Here is a 21,569-nt window from a genome sequence, read left to right as displayed (position 1 = left end):
GTTATGCTAGTGTCTCAGCCATCTCTCTTGGTTGTTTACCAATCTTGACATGTGATTTTATTTTTCAGATGGATACAGACATTTACAAGATTGTGGTGACCCCTGTTACAGTTAGAAGTTGGTGAGAATGGTGAGGGTGGATAGTAAAGAGAGAGAGAGAGATCATGCAGCTGGCTGTTCTAGCTGGGCCTCCCTGGATATAACTAACATAAGTGAACACAGATAAAGATCTGATCCTCAGATTGGCACACCATTACCCACTGATGGACCATGTAAGACTTGGAGATTTCCCAGAGTATAAATATATGTTTGTGTAAAGGGCCTACATAGGGTGAACAGTTAGTAAACAAGAAGTTTCTTGGTAAATACAGAGAGCAAAGAAAGGTTGATAACTTGGGATAATAATATTTCATCTGGGTTGGGGTAAGGCTTGGAGAATTTTTCCTGACTCTTCCTCAATTAGAATGCTTATCAGTACCAAAAGCTTGTCTTTCTTAGCCTGTAGAGATGCCCTGATAATTACTTCCTATATCCTTTTCAAGTTCTATGTCTAATATTTCCCTTTTGTTGGGACAGTTCTATCTTACAATTTACCATATTGCTCAATTTTGATAGTTATTCCTGGTAGATAAAAAAAGTCTTCCTGGATGTGGTGGTGCATGCCTTTTATCCTAGCACTCAGGCATGAGAATCTGAGTTTGAGGCTAGCCTGATATGGTCAGCCAGATGTGCATAGTGAGATCTTGTCTCAAAACATATATGCTGACTTACTGATTTCAAATTCCTGTCTCTAATTCTGAGGCAGAAGCACACATTTTGATGCCTGTAGCTCCTTATAGTCCTAATAATAATACTTGTGCCAAAACCAAGTATTGAGCTTTTATTTTTCCTGCTAAAATAATGTTAGTTGACCAAGATTGTCTGTGTGGTGCAAACAATGAAAAACATGGCACACACAAACATAGACTGGAGAAGTTAAAACTTTATGTTGCCTGGTTTCTAGAATGATTATTCCTTGTACCTAACCACTGTCACAGTGGGTGTAGAGAACACCTTTTAAATATTCAACATCAATATTTGTGCTGGTTTTTCTACTGTGCTAAGGTACACTGACTGTTGCCTTGGTAGACTAGTAGGTTGCCTGCCTCTCCTGAGTTTGAGGCCTCATCTCATCAGTTTTAATCAGGGGTGCCACTCTTACTTGTGCAGGCCTATTCAGGTTTTTTTTTCCCATTTTTTTTAAGACAGGGTTTCTCTGTGTAACAGCCATGGCTTTCCTGGACCTTGCTTTGTAGACCAGGCTGGCCTTGAACTTAGAGATCCGCTTGCCTCCGAGTGCTGGGATTAAAGGCGAACGCGCCACCATGCCCAGCTGGCCTTTTCAGTTTTTAAACATAGGCCATGTATGGGAGCCAACTGAGAGATGCTAAACTAGCAGAAAGATGAGCCACTTTCTGCAGCATGCTTGAAGGAAAATTCACGTGTATTCCCAAGAGTAATAGAGAGGGCCTGGTATCTTTTGAGCAACATGACACAAATTTTAAATTTCAAAATTAAATCTGTGCCAAACTTAATTTCCATTCCAGCTATTCTTATGTAGTTGGCTCATTTTTACTCAGCCCAGGTCAGTTGATCTCAATAGGTATTGTTTCTATATAGAATGGCACAAAGGAAAAATTTACAAGAAGCTCTTGCAATTAAGCGGCTTCTAGTGTAGTGAGTATAGAAAACTTCATGAAGAAAAAATGAGCAATGGTGATAGCCCCGAGACCAATTTATAAAGTCAGTATTAATTACAATACTTTTCTAATTTTAGTCATCAAATTTGTGTTGGGTGTTGTGGCTCACGCTTTTAACCACAGCACTTGGGAGGCAGAGACAGGCAGCTCTCTGAGTTTGAGGCCAGCCTGGTCTACATAGTGAGACACTGTTTCAAATAAAGTACAAACTGCATATAAACTAACTATAAAAGTACCTCTTACATTGTATCCAGTATAAAGTGTTTTTTTTTAATTCAAATGTAGGAATGGAGAGATAGTACAGAAGACTGGGTTAGGTTCTCAGCAACCCCATAGTGGCTCATGACTGTCTGTAACTCTGGTTACAAGGGGTTTAGAAGAGCCTCCATTGGTACCAGGCACATATGCGGGGCATAGACATATACACAGGCAAAACACCTAGCACACAGTAGATTAAAAAAATGAAATCCATATGCTTTGGAGTTGTAACAGTTTACTATCTCAGGTTAGATGGCTATCCCATAGTTCAGTGCCCGTCAGTCAATCTCTTCTAGCAGACTCATGTTTTGCTGTTGTTCTGTTAGCAGCTGCCCCCCACAACCCCCCAAACTGGAGGTTGGCCCCAGACTTTGTAAATGTTAAGCAAGTGCTCTGACACTGGGCTGTATCCCTAGGCTTCATTTTATTTTGAGACAAGGTCTCACTAATTTACCTAAACTGGTCTTGAACTCATTCTATAATCCAGCAGTCTCGAACTTCTGGTAGTCTTGCTTCAGCCTCCCATGAAACTAGGATTATGGGCTGCACCACCAAGACCAGCTCATGTTTTCTTTTCTTTTACCTCTTTTTAAAAAACATCCAACTTCAAACAAAACCAGCTGGATTTATCCCAAGGGTAGTCATGAACATTTCCATATTGAGGGATAAGATAATCCCCACATAGAGATCATATGCTATTTGTTAAATAATGATTCTATACAAGCAAGTTCCCCATCTAAACACAAATAGTATACACTATTTCTAGGCATAGTGCTTTAGAAGAAGATAAACAAACAGCAATTTGCAAAATTTGCAGAGGGATTTCATTTTTTTGTTGGTCATGGTAACATAAACACAGCAATTATGTATTAATGGAACTATGTTGAGTGCATGCCCAAACAAAATGTAAATATTTTAATTTTGTTTATCTAGATTCCTTAATATTGAGGACATCTCTCTCAGTGTTCTTCGGGAAATTCAAAATGATTCCAATTTCTAAAGGAGTATCTACTAAAATTGATTTGTAATGAAAGAAAAACAGTGAAAACATAAATCCCATGTCAATATACTATCACTTCTGAGGTCTCAAGCAACCACAAACTTGCTGTAAGAGCAGGCAATTAAAATATTCTGGAAACCCTGTAGAGCATATTCATTAAATATGTTACAGCAAAAATTAGACCAAATATAACTACTTTTTTTGGGAGGGGGGTTCCAAGACAGGGTTTCTCTGTGTAGCTTTGGAGCCTATCATGGATCTCACAGGCTGGACTCAAACTCACAGAGGCCTGGCTCTGCCTCCTGAGTGCTGGGATTAAAGGCATGTGCCACTACTGCTCAGCATAACTCTACTTTTAATGTCAATGTCTTACAGCATTTTGTAATGAAGCCATAGCAATCTGTTTGAAGACTGATGCATGTAAATGAATGATATATTTTTATATTTTGTATTGTATGCTTTCTATGCATATTTTTAGTAAACTTTTTATGGCAGCAATAGTGAGATTTGCCAACTATAACATGAGTTTATTTAGTATTGTATTAAAACCAATTAATTCCTAGTCAAGGATTACAGTGACATCAGATTGGTATGAATGCACAAAATTGAGGGTCAGTTTTATTTGTTTTTTGTTGTTGTTGTTGTTTGGTTTTTTGTTTTGTTTTTTTGTTTTGTTTTGCTTTTTTTTGTTGTTTTTTTTTTTTGAGACAGGGTTTCTCTGTGTAGCTTTGCACCTTACCTGGAACTCACTCTGTAGCCCAGCCTGGCCTTGAACTCACAGAGATCCGCCTGGCTCTGCCTCCAGAGTGCTAGGATTAAAGCTGTGTGCCACCACCGCCGGGCAAGGGTCAGTTTTAAAACAAGCATTAGAATTAGGAGGTTGAGTGCTCGCTTCATCAGCACATATACTAAAATTGGAACAATACAGAGAAGATTAGCATGGCCCCTGCGCAAGGATGACATGCGAATTCGTGAAACGTTCCATATTTTTTAACCAGTTTATTAAGAAAAAAAAAAAAGAACTAGGAGGTTGAGTGTGGTGGTACATGGCTGTAGTCCTGCTAGCACTTGGGAGACCTAAGAAGGACTACCATGAATTTAAAGCCAGCCCTTGCTACTTACGGAGACCTGCCTGAAAAACAAAGAAGCCAGCTATGGTAGTGCACCTCTATAATTGCCTACAATACTGGGACTCAGAAGGCTGGAGGAGGCAGATTGAGGCTTGGAGACCAGCTTATTCTACCTTGTCTCTAAAGCCAGCCTTTTAGTGAATAAAATCTATCATAGAATGGATTAAAGGAGAGACTCTCAGGAGTTTCTTCTGATTGTTTATTATGAGCAGTTCATTAATCCCAGATGAATGTGAGTTTTAGGCCAGCCTGGACTACATAGATGCTATTTCCAACAACAACAACAAAAACCCTGAAATAAAGTCACAGGGAGGAAACTAACATTTGCTTTAGAGCAACAATTGAAGAACACTAAATTTTATCCTTGAATACTCTGAGAAATAAGACAAAGTAGTAAAAATAATTTTGTCTTAAAACCCTTGTTGGAGAGAATGACATGCTTCACTACTAATATTCAATTACAATTAAATGGACTGTTTTGCCAATTAGTGTGTTTGTGAAATGCAGCAAATAGAAATGGTAATGAGACTTGATACCTCAAATGGATAAAGAAAACTTGATTAGAGGAAGGAAAGATGTGTAACTATCGGAAGCAGTTAATTAAAAACAGAACTATAGGTATCAGTTTCTTGTGGAACATTAGTTCAATGGCTTATGTTATGTCGAAGACTTATTTTTAGAATTTTTATATGTATAAGTGTTTTGGCTGCATGTCCTCTGGAGAACGAACTTGGGTCCTTTACAAGAACAATTGCTCTCAACCACTAAGCCATCTCCAATCCATTGAAGATTTCTTAATATCAGCATGTACGACATTGGTTTTTCTTTCAGGCAAAAACAGAAAAAGAAATCCATCAAATCATCCAGACATTTTCAAGATTCTTCTTTTCCCCTTGAGGAAAGGTCTTGCTATGTGTATAGTTCAAGCTGCCCTGAACTTCTGATCCTCCTGCCTAGTCCCTTGAGTACTTGGATTACCAGTGTGCACCACCATGCACAGCTTTTCAAATACTTAATTTCGTCAGGGTGAATGAGGAACAATAAATGATAGGGCATAATGAATTATTTACTCCCTTCAAGTTCACTTAAGTATTCTTGGAATTCTACCACAGGAAAAACATCTAGATTTACAAGATACAAAGCTTTATCTTTCCTATTTTAATCTTTAATCATACAGCTTGTCAGTGATAATTGCCAACTATCATTTTGTTTCCTGTAGTGTAATAAGTAACTTCTGGCTTCCACAAGCATACAGGCAAAGGAGTTGCTTTTCAGCAAGACTGGTTGTGACTAAGCTCTTGTTTGGAGAAAGTGCCATTTTAACATAAACCTTCAACACAAATTCAGTTTCCTTCAGCCTGGTGGTGGTGGTGGCAATGGTGGCTCACACCTTTAATCTCAGCACTCAGGAGGCAGGGGCAGCAGGATCTTAGTGAGTTCCAGGCCAGCTTGGTCTAGAGAACAAGTTCCAGGACAGCCAGGGCTGCTACAAAGAGAAACCCTATCACCCTATCTTAAAAAACCAAAAACCAAACCAAACCAAAAAAACAAATTTATTTTCCTTGTTCATCAAACTTACTGGGAGTTCTAAGATCTGGCAGCCAATTTTTATCCCTACCAATTTCTGTTTTAAAAAGGGGTATTCTTTGTCCCCCAAGATTGAGATTGCCTTATGCTGATGCCCTGAGGCTTGGAAACTTGCAAACCAGTGATCAAATATAGGGGCTCAACCAGGGTCTCATCCATGCTAGGCAAACACTGTTACAGATTCATCCCTAGCCCTTAGGCAACTGGTGGTGTTAGTCAGAGAGGTGATAGAGCCTGGGCTAGCCTTGATTTCAGAATCCTCTTGCCTGCAGAATTCAGGATAACAGACTGGAGCCACCTTGCCCAGTAAAAAACGTTTAATTTTGCTTCCTTATTCTTCAGGGCTTAAAGCTTCTGTTTCTATATATTGACATTCTAAAGTTTTTCATGATGTGAAATACTTTGCATGTAGAATGGCTTTTACTTATTTAATTGGTGCTCCAGGGGGCTGGCAAGATGGCTCAGTAGGTAAGGATACTTACTGCCAAGACTGACAACCTGAGTTCAGTCCCCAGGACCCACTTGGTGGAAGGAGAAAAATGACTCCCTTGAGTTGTCCTCCAACATGTTAAATGAGTTAATGTAAACTTATGTTAATGTAAAACTTATGTTGTTGAAGACGCTGTTCTATTAACATTTTAAAGCCAAAATTCACTTCACTAACACATCTGACCTTAATTGGTGAGAGTGAGTAGCTTTTATCCTGTACCTTCTGGGCAGCTCTCTCTCTCTCTCTCTCTCTCTCTCTCTCTCTCTCTCTCTCTCTCTCTCTCTCTCTCTCTCTCTCTTCTTTTATTTTATTTTACAATACCATTCAGTTCTACATATCAGCCACGGGTTCCCCTGTTCTCCCCTCTCCCAACCCCTCCTCTTACCTCCAGCCCACCCCCCATTCCCACCTCCTCCAGGGCAAAGCCTCCCCCAAGGACTGCGATCAACCTGGTAGACTCAGTCCAGGCAGGTCCAGTCCCCTCCTCCCAGACTGAGCCAAGCGTCCCTGCATAGGCTCCAGGTTTCAAACAGCCAACTCATGCAATGAGCACAGGACTCCGTCCCACTGCTGGGCAGCTCTCTTAAAGTTAACTCACTGAGAATTAGTGCACTACATACGCTTTCATATGGCTAAGTTCTTCCCTTTCTTTCTTCCATTTCCTTTCATCTCCCCCCTTGCCCTTTCCATGCAGCCTCTTGTAGCCCAGGCTAGCATGGAACTTTCTCTGTGTAGGGAGGATGACTTTGAACTTCTCAATCTAGGCCTCTACCTCCTAAGTGCTGGGACTGTAGGTGTGTACCACTACACCCATTTTTAATGCAGTGCTGGGGTTCAAACTCAGGACTTCCTGTATCCTAGGCAGGCACTGTACCAATTAAGCTACATCCCTAGTCCCTAAAGTTATTTTTTAAAGTTTTCTTGTGTAAGCATTTAGACTTCAAATTCTGTTTAAATAATATTATGTTTTGAGGGCTGGAAAGATGGCTCAGAGGTTGAGAGCACTGTCTGTTCTTCCAGGAGACCTGGGTTCAATTCCCAGCACCCACATGTCAGCTCACACCTGTCTGTAACTCCAGTTGCAGGGCTTCTTACACCATCACAAAGACATACATGCAAGCAAAACACCAATGAACATAAAATAAAAAATATTAAAACAATATGTTTTTAAAAAATTAAACATATTTGAATACAGATTTAAAATAGCCTCATTTAGCATGATAATAGCTTCATCTAACACATCATCTACTAAATAGCTTTCAAAACATGACTGGAATGTATTTTTTTCAGATACTGCTTTATTGTTTTTAAAATCATACAAGATAAAATATATTAGAAACTTGAGTACTTATATTGTACTTATGTTGTATTTCACAAGGTTAAAGTTATTTTGTAATATATATGGAAAGGAATTGACAAAGTTAATCCTTTCTTGCTCCTGAATGAGATCAGAGGAGAGGCACATGGCTTTATTACCCTTTGTGTGGTATCAAACAGTACTCTCCCAAGTACTAGCCTTCAGAAGCATTTACAAGGATGAAGGAGCCTCACTGATGCAGGGTTTTCCACCAGTATGAACAGAAACCTCTTGATTAAAGCGTGAGAAATAAGAACTACATCAATTTAAGCAATTTAGGCTTCAGAAGTATCTAATTTACTTAGAAAGGGAAACATAGTCTAAACTTATGTTTTTAAAAGTAATTTATGGCTTACTGCTAAAAATACTTGTTTAAAAGCTTTCAGGAAAAAAAAGCTGTTTTATCACATAGCACCGATTAAATGTGCAGATGTTATCTTTTTTCTTTTTTGGTTTTTCAAGACAGAGTTTCTGTGTAACAGTCTAGCTGTCCTGGAACTCACTTTGTAGACCAGGCTGGCCTCCAACTCACTGAGATCCGTTTGCCTCTGCCTCTTGAGTGCTAGGATTAAAGGCGTGCGCCACCACTGCCTGACCAGATTAGTTATTTTAAGACTATTTCTTTATTAGTTTGAATATTCAGCACCACCTGTTCAAATCAGTAGCTTAATATTTTACCATCAAGATATTTATTTCCAAGAATTGATACATGAATGACTGGAGTACTAAATGTGTACAAATAAGGAAGAGAAAAAGGAAATAGCATTCTCTGGGTGTCCACCATGCCGAAAATCTTACATATTTTCATTAATTTTTATGATTCTGTGGGGACAGCTTTTAAGTTTTTTACAAATGAGGACACTAATGCTCAGAGGTTAAGCCTGGCCCATAGTTGAATCATCTTTGTGACTCATGAGAGGGAAGTGTACCTTGGTAATCTTGTGTTTCACAGTGGGATAACAGTAGGTAGGGTTTGTATGAGTGTGTGGAGTGCTTACACAGTCTTATGCTGCTGACGGGATGGTCTTTTCCTCCAGCAGCAGGATGTACTAGGAGAATCCTTTGAAGTTGAACTCAGTTCTGAGAGCTGAGCTGTTCCTACTACTCAGTCGCCTTGAAGCCAGGTGCTTTATAGCCATTTAAAGGTTATGGCATTTAGAGGCTTTTGTTGAATCCTTAAAAAGTGATACAAGGGAGTAACTAGTTATGTGGGAGCAATTCCAACACTCAGGAGGCTGAGGTGGAGGATCTCTCTGAGACTAGCCAAAGCTATGCACTGACTGTCTTTTAAAAAAAAGCATGGCAATTAGAGAAGTGTGCATTGTGCAAGCACAGGCCTAACAATTACTTTGAAGATAGTTGAGAGAAAATATTAATGATGATTAAAGTTAATGAGTAGTCTGGGTTCATTTATATAAGGGTAAAAGTTAAGATGTCTAATTGATGTTTTGCTTCAAATACAATGATTTCATTTTGAAGGGGATGGTCCTTGATTGAACTCATGCAAGGTGATGGCCTGGAGCCTACTAAAGATAGGTTCCAGTTTTAATTTCATCTGACACAACCCCAAACAGGACTTTTGGGTGTTTTCTCCCATTCATATTTAAACCTATCTGGCACATTTTTGGAACTGTATAGCCCTCTACTTTGCAGTATGGTGGTCACTAGCCATATGTTGCTACTGAGCACTGGAAATGTGGTAAATGAATTGTTATATGTTATAACTATCAAATATACACTGCATTTCAAAGACTCAACTAGAAAAGAATGTTAACTGTGTAATTATTCCTGTAGATTACTTGTTGAAATGACAGTACTTTAGATATATTGGGTTAAATAAAATATTACTGAAAAGTAATTTTACCTATGTCTTTTTACTCTTTAATGTGGTTACTGAAAATTTTAAACTGTATATGTGGTGCTCATGTTTAATGTATGGACAGGAATGGGTTCATGAAAAGGCAGTATTTCTTAAGGCTTCCTGCCATATATTTTAGATAAATACAGGGAGAAAAATGATCAGTACCAGTATTCAAAGATGTTTGTTAGGCCAGTCAACTTGTCACCACTTCCTCAGGAAGTACTCAACTCATGTTTTGACAGTTCTCATTTATTTAGTACACAGGGTACCTAGTTGATGTGTCTTATCATGATCCAAGAATTAAAAAAAAAAATTATGTGCATGGCTGTTTTGCCTGCATGTATGTCCATGCACCATATGTGTGCCTGGTGCATGCAAAGGTCAGAAGAGGGTATTGGGTTCCCTGGAACTCGAGTCACAGCTGGTTGTGAGCTACCATGTGGGTGTTGGTAACTGAACCTGGGTCCTTTGCAAAAGCAGCCAATGCTCTTAACCACTGAGTCATCTCTCCTGTCCTATCCCAAGAATTAATGAAACCAAACCAAAAAACCCAAACCTTTAAGTCCTGCTCTTCTGCCAGAACTTTTGCCAAAGTGAAAATGCGATGGCATAAATGGTGTGGCTATTCTTGTGTGGAATCACAAAAAAACAAAAAAAAAAACTAATATATGGATTTTCTTTGTGAATTTAAAGAAATGGTATCTCTCAAAATCCAGGACTTTTAGGTAAATGGACCACCATATTCTAATTTTTGTGTGGCTTTTCCTAGGGAGATGAACAAATACCTATTTACCTCATATAGAGCACCAAGCTACAGACCAAAGAAAAGATTTCAACCATGTCTAGCACGGCGAGCCAATGAGCTTAATGGGGGTTACAGGAGCATGGACAATTTATGCCTGGTTAAACTACTGCCTGCCTAGTCTCTGGGAAGGCTAGGGAATCCTGATTCTCTCTCTCAACTCTTAACTGCTTACCTATCCTTGGCAGTGCAGGGGTGTCCTTCTGAGCCCCATTCTCTGCAACTATTAACTATCTATTGTTGATGGGGCTCCTGAGTCCCATGCTCAGCAACTGTTAACTGCCTATATATTCTCAAGGAAGAGTGGGGCCTTGTGAGCTGCCCCAGTAAGCAACTATTAACTGCCTACTTATCTTTAGGAATAGGTAAGACCTCATGAGCCCCTCCCCTTATGATAGAATTAATGGACCAAATCATGTCTGGGTCTCCTGAGGGTAATCCCAGCTGCTAAGAGTTCAAGAGGGCAATGGCCATGACATGCACCGAGGACAGTGTTATACAATGTAAACAATGGTTTGTTTTACTGCTCCTGCAAACCTTATACAAAGTGACTGAATCCTTGTAATGAATCATGGCTTTGGGTTCTTGTTGCATTTCACGGGGCACCAGGCCTAGCATTCAGCTCAAAAAATGCTTGGTATGTAAAAGGAAAAATTTGTAAAGATGTCACAATGATATAGGTTAAAAGTTTGTTTTTGTGCCAGGCAGCAGTGGCGCACGCCTTTAATCCCAGCACTTGGGAGTCAGAGCCAAGCGGATCTCTGTGAGTTCGAGGCCAGCCTGGTCTACAGTGAGACGCAGAACAGGCACCAAAACTACACAGAAAAAACCTGTCTTGAAAAACCAAAAAAAAAAAAAAAGTTTGTTTTTGTAAAATGAAGACTTCCAGATACACATCATGTTTTATTTTCCAATCAAGTCATTTCCTATCATCCATTTAATTTTTGGTGATGATGCATATTGAATGTGATTTTTTTTTTTAGTTTTGCTATTTTGGGTTTTTTTGGGGGGGGTCTTTTTTGTCGTCTTTTTTTTTTTTTCAGAACTGAGGACCGAACCCAAGGCCTTGCACTTGCTGGGCAAGCACTCTACCACTGAGCTAAATCCCCAACCCCAAGTTTTGCTACTTTTTGAGACAGGGTCCCATTATATAACCCTGACTGTCCTGGAACTTGAGGCTGGACCCAGACTCACAAAGATCTACCTGCCTCTGTCTCCTAAGTGCTGGGATTAAAGGATTGCACCACCACACTTGGCTGATTTTTAATATTTATTTTCTTTTTTTAAATCTGCCTGTAGAGTTTAGGAAACAATTTGTGGGAGTCAGTTCTCTTCTACCATGTGGGTCCTGGAAATTGGACTCATATCATCAGACTTGGTGGCAAGTACCTTTAGCCACTAAGCCATCTTGCTAGCCCATGATTATTAATTTTTGAGACAGGATTTTACTAAAGGCTGGGTTCTAACTTGAGATCTTCCTGTCTCCGCCCTTCAGCTGGGAGGATAAGTCTGAGCGACTAAATCCTGATACATCGATTTTAAAATTTTGGGGGAAAGGTAGATAAAATTTGAAAAACTGTTCCTATGCTAAAAAAAAGTTAATTTCTGCTAGAGACTGTGAGTCAAGGGAATCTAAAGGGAGGGGGAGGTGCAACAACAGAGTAGGTTGGGGGATGACAAATCTCACAGTTTTCTCATTTCTGGAATTTGATTGTGTCATGAAAGCAGAAGGGCTATATTTGGGGGAATGAGAAAGTGTACTGGGAGGGTGAATATGAGCAAGGTACAATGATATATTCCCATTATTTTAGACTCTTGATAATTTTTTTAATGTGCATTGGTATTTTGCCTGCATATAGGTCTGTGTGAGGGTGTCTTGGAGTCACAGACAGTTGTTAGCTGCCATATGGGTGCTGGGAATTTCTGAACCAGGGTCGTCTGGAAGAGCAGTCAATGCTGTTGATCACTGAGCCATCTTTCGAGCCCCTATTTTAAACTCTCAACAAAAAATGTTTGTAAAAGGCCAGGCATGATGGCTCATGTCTATAATTTCAACACTTAGGAGCTTGGGGCAGAATGAGTCCCTTGAATCTGAAGTCAGCTTGGGCTAAAGAAAGCCTGTGTTTAAAAACTAAACAACAATAAAAAGCCCCAAACAATGCTGGTGAAGAGATGGCTCAGTGGCTAAAGGTGCTTGCTGCCAAGCTTGAGGACCTGAGCATGATCCCAGGAACTCACATGAACTCCACACATGTGCCTGTGGCAAGTGCCTGCGCATCCACACACACAAATGTGATTAAAACATTAACACTCCCCAAATGGGCTGGAGAGATGACTCAGAGTCTGTTCTTTTAGAAAACCAGGACCTCAGTTCAGTTCCCAGCACTCACATCAGGTGGCTCACAAATGCCTGGGAACTCCAGCTCCAGGGGATCTGACATCCTCTTCTGACCTCCAAGGGCACCTGCTCTTACTTGCACATACCCACACATATACACACCATTAAAAATAACTATAAAACAAAAAAGAAGCTAACTTTTATAAACACAAGGGCACCTGATCTTACTTGCACAGACCTACACATATATACAACCTTAAAAAAATACACTAGAAAACAAAAAAAGCTACTTATCACATGACCACCCATGCATGCACCAAATGCACTGGATTTTTCACCTAAAGAACATTTAACAAAGGAAGCAGAAATGAATGATGCCCCACTAGACTGCTTTCTGCAATTTTTCTAATTTAGGTATAATCTGCTTTAATAAAACCTGATGGGTTTTTTTAAATTCACTCCAAAAAAAACTCTTGATTTTATAAGCCAGATTTGATACAGAATAACTTTTTTTGCTACATCAAAAAGAAAAAGCCAAGGAGTATTATTTCTTTTTTATTCTAAATATGATGTTTTCATTTTTGAGGAGGATTCAGCTCATGCAAGGAAATGGCCTGGGGTCTGCTTAAGTTAGGTTCCAGTGTCTACTTAAGACAAACAGAAAAATAAACACAAATTCAACTTTTAGAAGACATCTACAAACAAGGAGGTGGTGGCACACACCTTTGATTCCAGCACTCTGTTCAGGAAGCAGAAGCAGGCAGATCTCTGTGAGTTCAAGGACAGTCTGGTCTACAGAGTGAGTTCCAGGAAAACCAGGGCTACACTAAGAAACTCTTTCTTGAAAAACCAAAAAAATTTTTTTTCTCTCATTTATATGTTAGCTGTGGCTGCATGTCTCAATTTCTGATAGTTGTTTAAACCTATGTATTTATTATGCTAGTCATTAGCCATATGTAAAGGATATTCACATTTATGATCAATTTGCATTGGACCTCTATTTTTCCTCAACTCACATCCTAATTCCAGAGTATGGCTAGGGTTAGCTTAGCTACTAAATGTGTATTTTTACACATAAAGTGAAATGACATTATGAAAAGTGTGTCAGTATCTACAACCACAGTATTACAATTTATCTGTTAGTGAGCCACCTTTTATCTACAAGCCTGGATATACATAATTTCTAAGAGGCAACATACTACTGCAGACATTTTATAATCCAATATCATGTATAAAAACTCAATCAAGCATTAATTTTATTTTAAATGTGCCAGTGGCCATGTCAGAGGAGCAGCAGGTGGCAATTGACTTCAGGTTGTCAGCCCACTAGGAGGAAAATCCCTGATGGATGAATCTCAGATAGGCAAGGCCCTGAGACCCCAGATCCCAGAATGTCTTTTGCTTCTGCTGTGCCTTTACATGTTTGCCCCTGCCATCTTCCTTTGATATCTGGCATGGTGTGAATGGGTGTGAGGAGATCCTCCCTGCCTGTAATGTAGTATGTTTATATCATGGAAACATCTTGTTCTGCTGAGCATTTTTATCTGTGTATTGTCATGAAGATGATTCCTTCCTAAATTGTACTGTCTAATGGATAATAATAATGTTAGCTTATACAGAATTTTGACAAATAAAAATACATACAAGGAAATGTCACACACCTAAGTCCTATGAGTTTCACCTAAGGAGCAGCATAGATCACAATTCAGGTTAATGATTAAGGAAAACAATTGAGTCCCCAAGAGCCAGGCTGGCTCTAATTCTCTTAATGCTGAAAGATGCAGTCTCAGGTTTTGGTGTGTAACATTAGCTGAAACAAAGCCTTAAGTAACTTCAGGCTATAACAGATGTTTTGATAATAGCTTTGAGATGAAAAACTGCAGAAAACAATTTAAAGTTCACAAGGACATATTGCTGAGTTATAGATTGATTAGGTTAAGGTAAAAAATACAAAGCACTCCAATTATTACTAGCTGACATACTTTCCTTGCTAGGGTTGATTAATGATCAAAGGTAATGATTAATTCCTTATATTCATGTTTTCTCTCAATCTGATATAAAGAAAACTATTGAGTGGGTACATACCCTAAAGATTTAAAGTACAGCTGACTGTTTTTCATGTATAAAAGCTTATGTTTGTGATTCAAGATTCCTTATAAGATTACCTTTCAAGAGAAGTAATAAAGTAATTGGTCTTTTCTTTGTAACTGCAAAATGTAGTCTGCCAGTAAAAGACCTGACTGAGAAGAATAGCTTGCTTGCCCACACAGTTAATTTATAACAAGTTGCTTGGGTATGAATGTGAATGGGTTCTTGGGATAACTTGTTTTTCACCTGTAATATGTAAAATGTTTAATCATGCTGTTTTTACTGTTTGTTTTGTATTCGTTGTAGTCAATCACTTGAAAAATAGAATGTAACCACATTGGAATTCCTATATTGCCTGAAAAACTTTGTTGGGGTATATAAGCTATAGAGGAAAAAATATACAGTAGAAAGAACACAGGAAGAACATAGATTAGAGACCAAAGAAGGAAACCATCAAGAGAGAGTGTGAGTGTTTTTTTCCTAACCCCTCAGATAGATAAGTCTAGTACAATCTAACTCTGTGGCTCTCCCTTTGAGCCCTGTGCTGGAGGAGCCCTCCTGCTGAAGGCTACCCACCCACCCAGCAATATAAATGCCCATGTTTACCTTGTCATCTATTGGCTGGAAAGTCAAAAGGGTGTATTCACTGACATTTACTCCAATAGTTTTGTTTAATTTTTGAGATAAGGTCACTCTATGTAGCCTTGGCTGTCCTGGAACTCACTTCCTAGACCATGCACGGCCTGGAAATTTCAGTATTTTGATAGGCTAATGTAATTAAAGATAAAAATTTTGTATTTTTGGTTTTGAGCCTAGCCTTTAATGGCTGAACCATCTCTCCAGCCCAAAGATGAAAAATTTAAATACTGGTGCTGGCAAGGTGACACAACAAAAATAGAAAAAAGTTACATTTTATGTGTATATGTGTTTCTTTTGTCATGTGTGTGCAAGTGTCTGCAAAGGTCAAAAGAAGGTGGTGAATTACAGGTGAGTTACAGGTAGTTGTCAGCCACCCAATATGGGTAATGGAAACTTAACTTGGGTCTTCTGGAAGATGGGAAGTGCTCTTAAACACTGAGCTATCTCTCTGGTCCCTAAAATAGAAAATTTTAAATAAAGCCACATAGATGGCTTAGTGGGTAAAGGCGCTTATTGTGAACACTGACAATACAAGTTTGATCTCCAGGACCCACATTGTGGAAGGGGAGAACTGACTCTCACAAGTTGCCCTCTGACCTCTACATGTGCACTTGTGTAACCCCTCCCCTCAATAAAATAAATGTAAAAATATTAGTGTTAGGGGTAATGAGTCATACTCAGAATTTTTAATCATTATACTCACATTGAACATAACTTGATCTGTAGAAATTGCATCTGTAACCACATAATAGGGTGCTTATTAAATAGGATTTATGATTCTTTGAAATTAAGAATGCTTCATCTTAACTGAAAATCCCAAGGAAGAAGGCCAGACAGCATTTAAAACAAAGGCTTGACACACTACCTTGACGATCAATAGTCTGAAATTCATCCTGCTTTGCTAAAGCTGAAGGAGATTATTAGAGTCATGAGGCCAATTACAAGGAATACTGTATCTAAAAATAGTTTCACGTCCTAAAGGGGCTTATGAATTGAACTGAAGAGAGCAGATTATAGGATAGGCCAGATCCAAGCATATTACACATTTAAGAGGACAGGAATGACTGTATCCACAGTAGGTGGACATTTTAGGTACTCACTTGAGATTACGAAAATAATATGGTAACCCAACATGGATGGTGAGGCTAGTGCCTACCCACCCAAAATGGAAACAAAGCCAAACCGGTTATGTGTGACATAATCGTGAAACTGGGGAAATTTTCAGAATTTGCACAAGTAACAAAAACCAAAACAATAAAACCCCACATTTAACTTAGGTAGGTGAATCAGCCAGAGGAGCAAAAGCAAGTTTTTTTCAAAGGAGATCTGCATGGAAGTCACTGTCCAGTAGGCATGAATAAATCACAGGTCATATATTTAATCCAAGCTGCAGCTCATAGCTTAAGGGAGAAAACAGTTAAACGACATTACAGTTTTCATAGCCTCCATTTCAAATGCATGATCTGAATGCTGAAGTAGAGAGTTAATGGAAACTGAACACTCTGGAATGCCACATAATTAACTTTGAGGAATATTCCTTAACTTATGTAAAAATTTGCACATTCTTTTGGGGATAGCATTGAAGCTTTAACAGTGGTAACAAACACTTCCTTAATTGCTTTGTTGTGTATTTTAGGAGAGTAAACCCATTGGCATTGATGTGGCTTAGAGTACAGATCTACATCCGAAGTAAAGGAAACAACTAGGCATAGTGGCACACACCATTTAAACTAGCACTCAGGAGGCTAAGGAGAACTGCCAGTTCTAGGCCAGCCTGGACTACATTGTAAGACCCTGCTCCTACCCCTACAGAAAAGTAAAGGAAACACAGGGCTAAAAGTATCATTTTAAACACAAATTCACTAGAGATCTCATTTTCATATATTAGAAAGATAAGAAGATACATTAAAAATTTAAAACCAATCCATCACAGATTTTAATGTCTACAATTTAGTCTTCATCACATAAATATTTATAAATATGTATTTGCAAAATTACTATTCTTAAAACATTTATTTCTAACACATGAAAATTTCTCACAAGTGATTTAAGGAAAAAATACCATTCCATTTGAAAACGTACAAGTAGACTTCAATGTGTGATTATACCAGCGTAACCAGATTAAGAAAAAGAAACACACTACTGTGTTAGATGCATTATCAATTAGAAACCATGATAATATGTCTTAATGTGGTTACCAAATGCACGCTCTTGCTTTTTGTCAGTCATTCTCAGAACCATTTGGAGGTAAGAAAACCAATGCATCATTGAACATATGTCCAAATGCCCTAAGCCGGTACACCCCATACATCATCACATGCATCTGATTAGGAGTCAATCCATTAAAAGTAACAGCCGTATCAGAACAGCATCCTTCAACTACCTGGTTTGGGTGGTTAGTCATTGCCTCTTTAATGAAAAGCCCAACAGATTTGGTATTAAATACATCTTTTCCATTGGCGTCTTCTGCATTTTCTGCAAATACTCCAGCATATTTCAGGCAGACTGCTAGCTGCTTATCTTCAGATATCTTCCAAATCATCCCTCCTTGTTCAGGACACTTTTCAGGAACATTGAGAAGGCTGTTGAGTCTTTTCATTGATTCTATGCTTAAGACAATTCCTCCATCCACACTCACATATTCAAGGTCTCCAGATTTTACAGCGTGTCCTAGATAGAAAGGTTGTGATGGATCCTTTTTTAACAAAAAATATTTTAGATTTTCAATAACAGCAAAAGTAGTGGGGCGTGCAAGGAAGAACCAGTTGTACTGGTCTCTGTATTTATCAAAAGCATATTTGTAAGCCTTCCTCATCATTAACCACATGTCATTCGTCTCCACATTAATTGACTCAAACACTTTAACATTTTCAGAACTGAAGAACTCTGCTTTGTCACAGTGTTTGGTCCATGTCTCTTTTACTGCAGCCCAAAGACTCACATCTTTGGGTTTTACAAGAACAATACAGTATACCTGGAAGCTCTTACTAAGTTCCATACGTTCAGCCTCTGAGATTTTCAAGATATCTTCTTTGTTAGGAGCTTGCAGGTGGTGATGCTCATGATGGTGTGTTCTGTTTCCGTGACCAATCCTAATGTGGCCTAGCATAGTGATCAAGGCACAGAAGATGCTTCCAAGCATCACACCCTTCAAAAATGAACTGCTTTCTGAAAGCATTTTTCCTGTAAAGAAAAAGACTTTTCAAACAGTCTAATAATTTCACTTGGTTATTTCTTATATACTTACAATTTGCCCTTAATGTTTAAAAGCAGGTCAGATGCTGAAATCAGGTGAGGAAACTCCTTCATGGAGTAGAATTTGCAGTTGAGGGGGGGCAATTTTTACATATAAGCATTTATTTAACCAAGAGGCAAATCAAAGCCTTAGCCTAGAAACCAATGTTATAGACATTGTTTTTCCATCATTCTTTAACAATTTTGTATGAGAAACTTATACTATGTTTTTAAGTACCTCTGGCCATTACAAAAGCATTTTAGATCAAGACTTTAAGTTGAACAGATATTCAATTTAAACTCAAATTTCTCTTTTCTTTCTTTTTTCAAGACAGGGTTTCTTCTGTGTAGCCCTGGCTGTCCTGGAACTTGTTCTGGAGATCATGATGGCCTTGAACTCAGAGATCCCCCTATCTCTGTTTCCTTAGTGAAATGCTAGAATTAAAAGTGTATGCCACCACCACTACCAGTCTCAAATTTGTCTTTTCAAACTAGTGCTTTATTTAACTGGTGGCTAATGTCCTAAGGCATTTTAAGCAATCTAAATCATGTTTCTTGTGGTTAATATCATATGTTATTAATTATCATTCTGCCCCTAAGATTAAATGTCTTACAATACAGTATACCAACTACTGACATAAGAAAAAGCCCACAATGGAAAATTGTTTGGAGAAAGAAGTCAATATAGGTATATTTGGGGGACATCAATGAATATTTTTATCTCCTCAAATGTTATTTTATTCCTTGGGGAAGTAAACAGGGGTCCTACATTTTTAATTTCAACTAGAAACGTAAAGAAATGTCAATGTAAATAAAACAGCTGAAAAATATTATGGTTTACATTTTTGCTAGTAAAGGCTGAAAGTTTCCCAATTTCCCCTGCCACTCCACAAAGTTCTACTGTGCTCCTTAGATTTCCACTTGTCTCTTAAGGTTGTAAAGGACCTCAGAAGTTATCTAATGTCATTTCTCTCATTTAAAAATATGTTCAGTTATGTGTCATTTTTTTGTAAATATATGGGGTTGGGGAGATGACTCAGTAGATAAAAGCTTGCTATGCAAGCCTGGGGACCTGTGTTGCAGTCCCAGCGCCCATATAAAAAGCTGGGCAAGGCAGGAAGCTATCCGTAACCCCAGCACTGTGGGTTGGAGATAGGGGATCACAGGGGCCTGCAGGCCTTCAGCACATTCCTGCTTCAGGAAGAAAAAAAGGTGGGGAAATGATAGAGTGGTCATCTGAAGTCTGTCTTTATCTGGCCCTAAATCCCAACTCTGTGACTCCCCCCTCCCCCACCTCATGCCACACATGTATTTCCTTTAAATAGGGAAACAGAGGACAATAAAGGTTAAGTAACTGACCCAAAGTCACAAAGGCTGTAAGTGGTAGAAGCGACCTATAAATGAGAAATCTACTAAGCATAATTGATGCTTACACCAAATTTCTCTACAATGCTACAAGGATACTACATTTAAAGTTTTCTTTCTTTCTTCTTTTCTTTTTTGAGAAGAGCCTCTCAATATGCAACTCGAGCTGGTCTTGAACTTGTGATCCTCCCACTTTATTTGCCCATGTGCTGGTGTTAGTGTGGCACTACGTCTGGCTCCTGCTGTTTTCTTAAACAGGAAATGAACTTTGACTTGCACCACAAAGCCAGCTGTGTGATGGGAAGGTGCAATTTCTGAGTGTGTTTGGGGAAGTGGGTGGGGAGAGGCAAGATGGTACTTTCCTCCTGTAATCCAGAGCACTTGATCAATAAACAATTCCCACAGGAAAGGGGAAACTACAGAAAGGCTATGCCTCAAAACAGTGTTGCCAGGTGCATCTTAATATTAATTGTTATAACTGCAGTTCTTATCACACAATCATTACTTCTGGCCAATACACAACAATCCAAACAAATCCCTTCACCTGATTTTGTGTCAGAATTTTTCCTGTCAGGGATACTCCTCCTGGCGGCAAAACTACCATTAAAACTCAAAACGTCTACAAATTTCACACAAAATTATTTGCACAAATTATCCTAACATTTTTCCCTCTGTGGAGGAATAAAAAAAAATCAGCGATCCACACGATAGGGTATTTTCTACAGAGTAGAAGGGAACTTAAAACTTCACACAGTGAAGGCAGAAACTTTGTTTTTGAGATGAACTTTTTTTTTTTTTCAAGGAGAAAGTGGATGGAGATCAAAATGGAGACTGAGTACAGAGATGGGCTTGAGTATTTCAAGATCCCATTGAGGGGCCAGGGGCGCGCCTCTAGGAAGGCTGCTTGCTCTTCACCATTCCCGCTGGGTCCTCCCGCAGCACCTGCCAGGGCATCCCGAGTGGAGCATGCTGGGAATGGGCTAGGGCCCAGGCCTTCCCCTAAGGAGGGAGGGGAGCAGCCGCTCCGGGTTGCGCTTGGAGTGGGGACTGCGGTCTTGGCACTCACCGCGTCTAGAATGGCTCAAGGGCAGGGAAGCACAGCCTTACGCGGCTTTCCTCTCACGTCCACGGGCCCCTCAGTTACGCTCCTGACCAGGCTGCTCTAGACGGAGGCGGTGTCCTCTCCTTGGTTTCATTAAAGAGCGGGCGATACAGGAAGCTAAAGGGGGGCGGGATGGGGGTGGGGGAAACGGACTCCCGGACGCTGAAAGGACCCGCCCCGCGCCGAGTTCAGACCTGACGTAACCCTCACGCTCAACTGTACCCAATGAGATGCCCCGAGGGGCGTGCGTATGCTAGACCCGCCCACATGCTCCTCCTTGTCCGCCTATACTGGGCGTGGAAACTGCTAGAATGGGAAAGCAAGTTATCTGTTGTAGATTTCTGGATCTTTTCTCTAACCTTTTGTAGTGTGTTGATACTCTTGTGGTGACAAGAGGGTGTTTCTCCCAGGATTTCTGGCCTGGAATCAAAATGCAAGTAATTGAAATAGTAATCGTTTTGGACAGAAAGAATTGGCTCTGGTTCCTGGAGTGGTGGGATTTGAAGCCACATAGCCTAGTGTCTATCTAATCTTTAGCCAAGTCCTTTGATATCCTGGAAAAGTGACTTCAGTTTCACT

The 21,569-nt window shown here is 39.4% G+C and overlaps 1 protein-coding gene and 1 non-coding gene across 2 annotated transcripts; one reads left to right on the top strand and one right to left on the bottom strand.

Moving 5' to 3' along the window:
- The first annotated feature begins 3,881 nt into the window (after positions 1-3,881).
- LOC121825882 (U6 spliceosomal RNA) lies at positions 3,882-3,988 on the top strand. The gene has a single exon (XR_006068257.1). It is a non-coding gene; the product is annotated as a U6 spliceosomal RNA (small nuclear RNA).
- A 12,649-nt stretch (positions 3,989-16,637) lies between these two features.
- C1galt1c1 (C1GALT1 specific chaperone 1) lies at positions 16,638-21,191 on the bottom strand. The gene is made up of 2 exons (XM_006981561.4): positions 20,955-21,191; positions 16,638-18,472 (listed from the first exon to the last, which is right to left on the bottom strand). The coding sequence occupies exon 2, from the start codon at positions 18,465-18,467 to the stop codon at positions 17,511-17,513; it is 957 nt and encodes a 318-aa protein (XP_006981623.1). The 5' UTR covers positions 18,468-18,472; positions 20,955-21,191; the 3' UTR covers positions 16,638-17,510.
- Between the last annotated feature and the right edge of the window lie 378 nt (positions 21,192-21,569).

The sequence above is a fragment of the Peromyscus maniculatus genome, chromosome X, assembly GCF_049852395.1.
Source record: "Peromyscus maniculatus bairdii isolate BWxNUB_F1_BW_parent chromosome X, HU_Pman_BW_mat_3.1, whole genome shotgun sequence".
NCBI classification, from domain to species: domain Eukaryota; kingdom Metazoa; phylum Chordata; class Mammalia; order Rodentia; family Cricetidae; genus Peromyscus; species Peromyscus maniculatus.
This window is presented reverse-complemented; position numbering and strand designations above follow the sequence as displayed.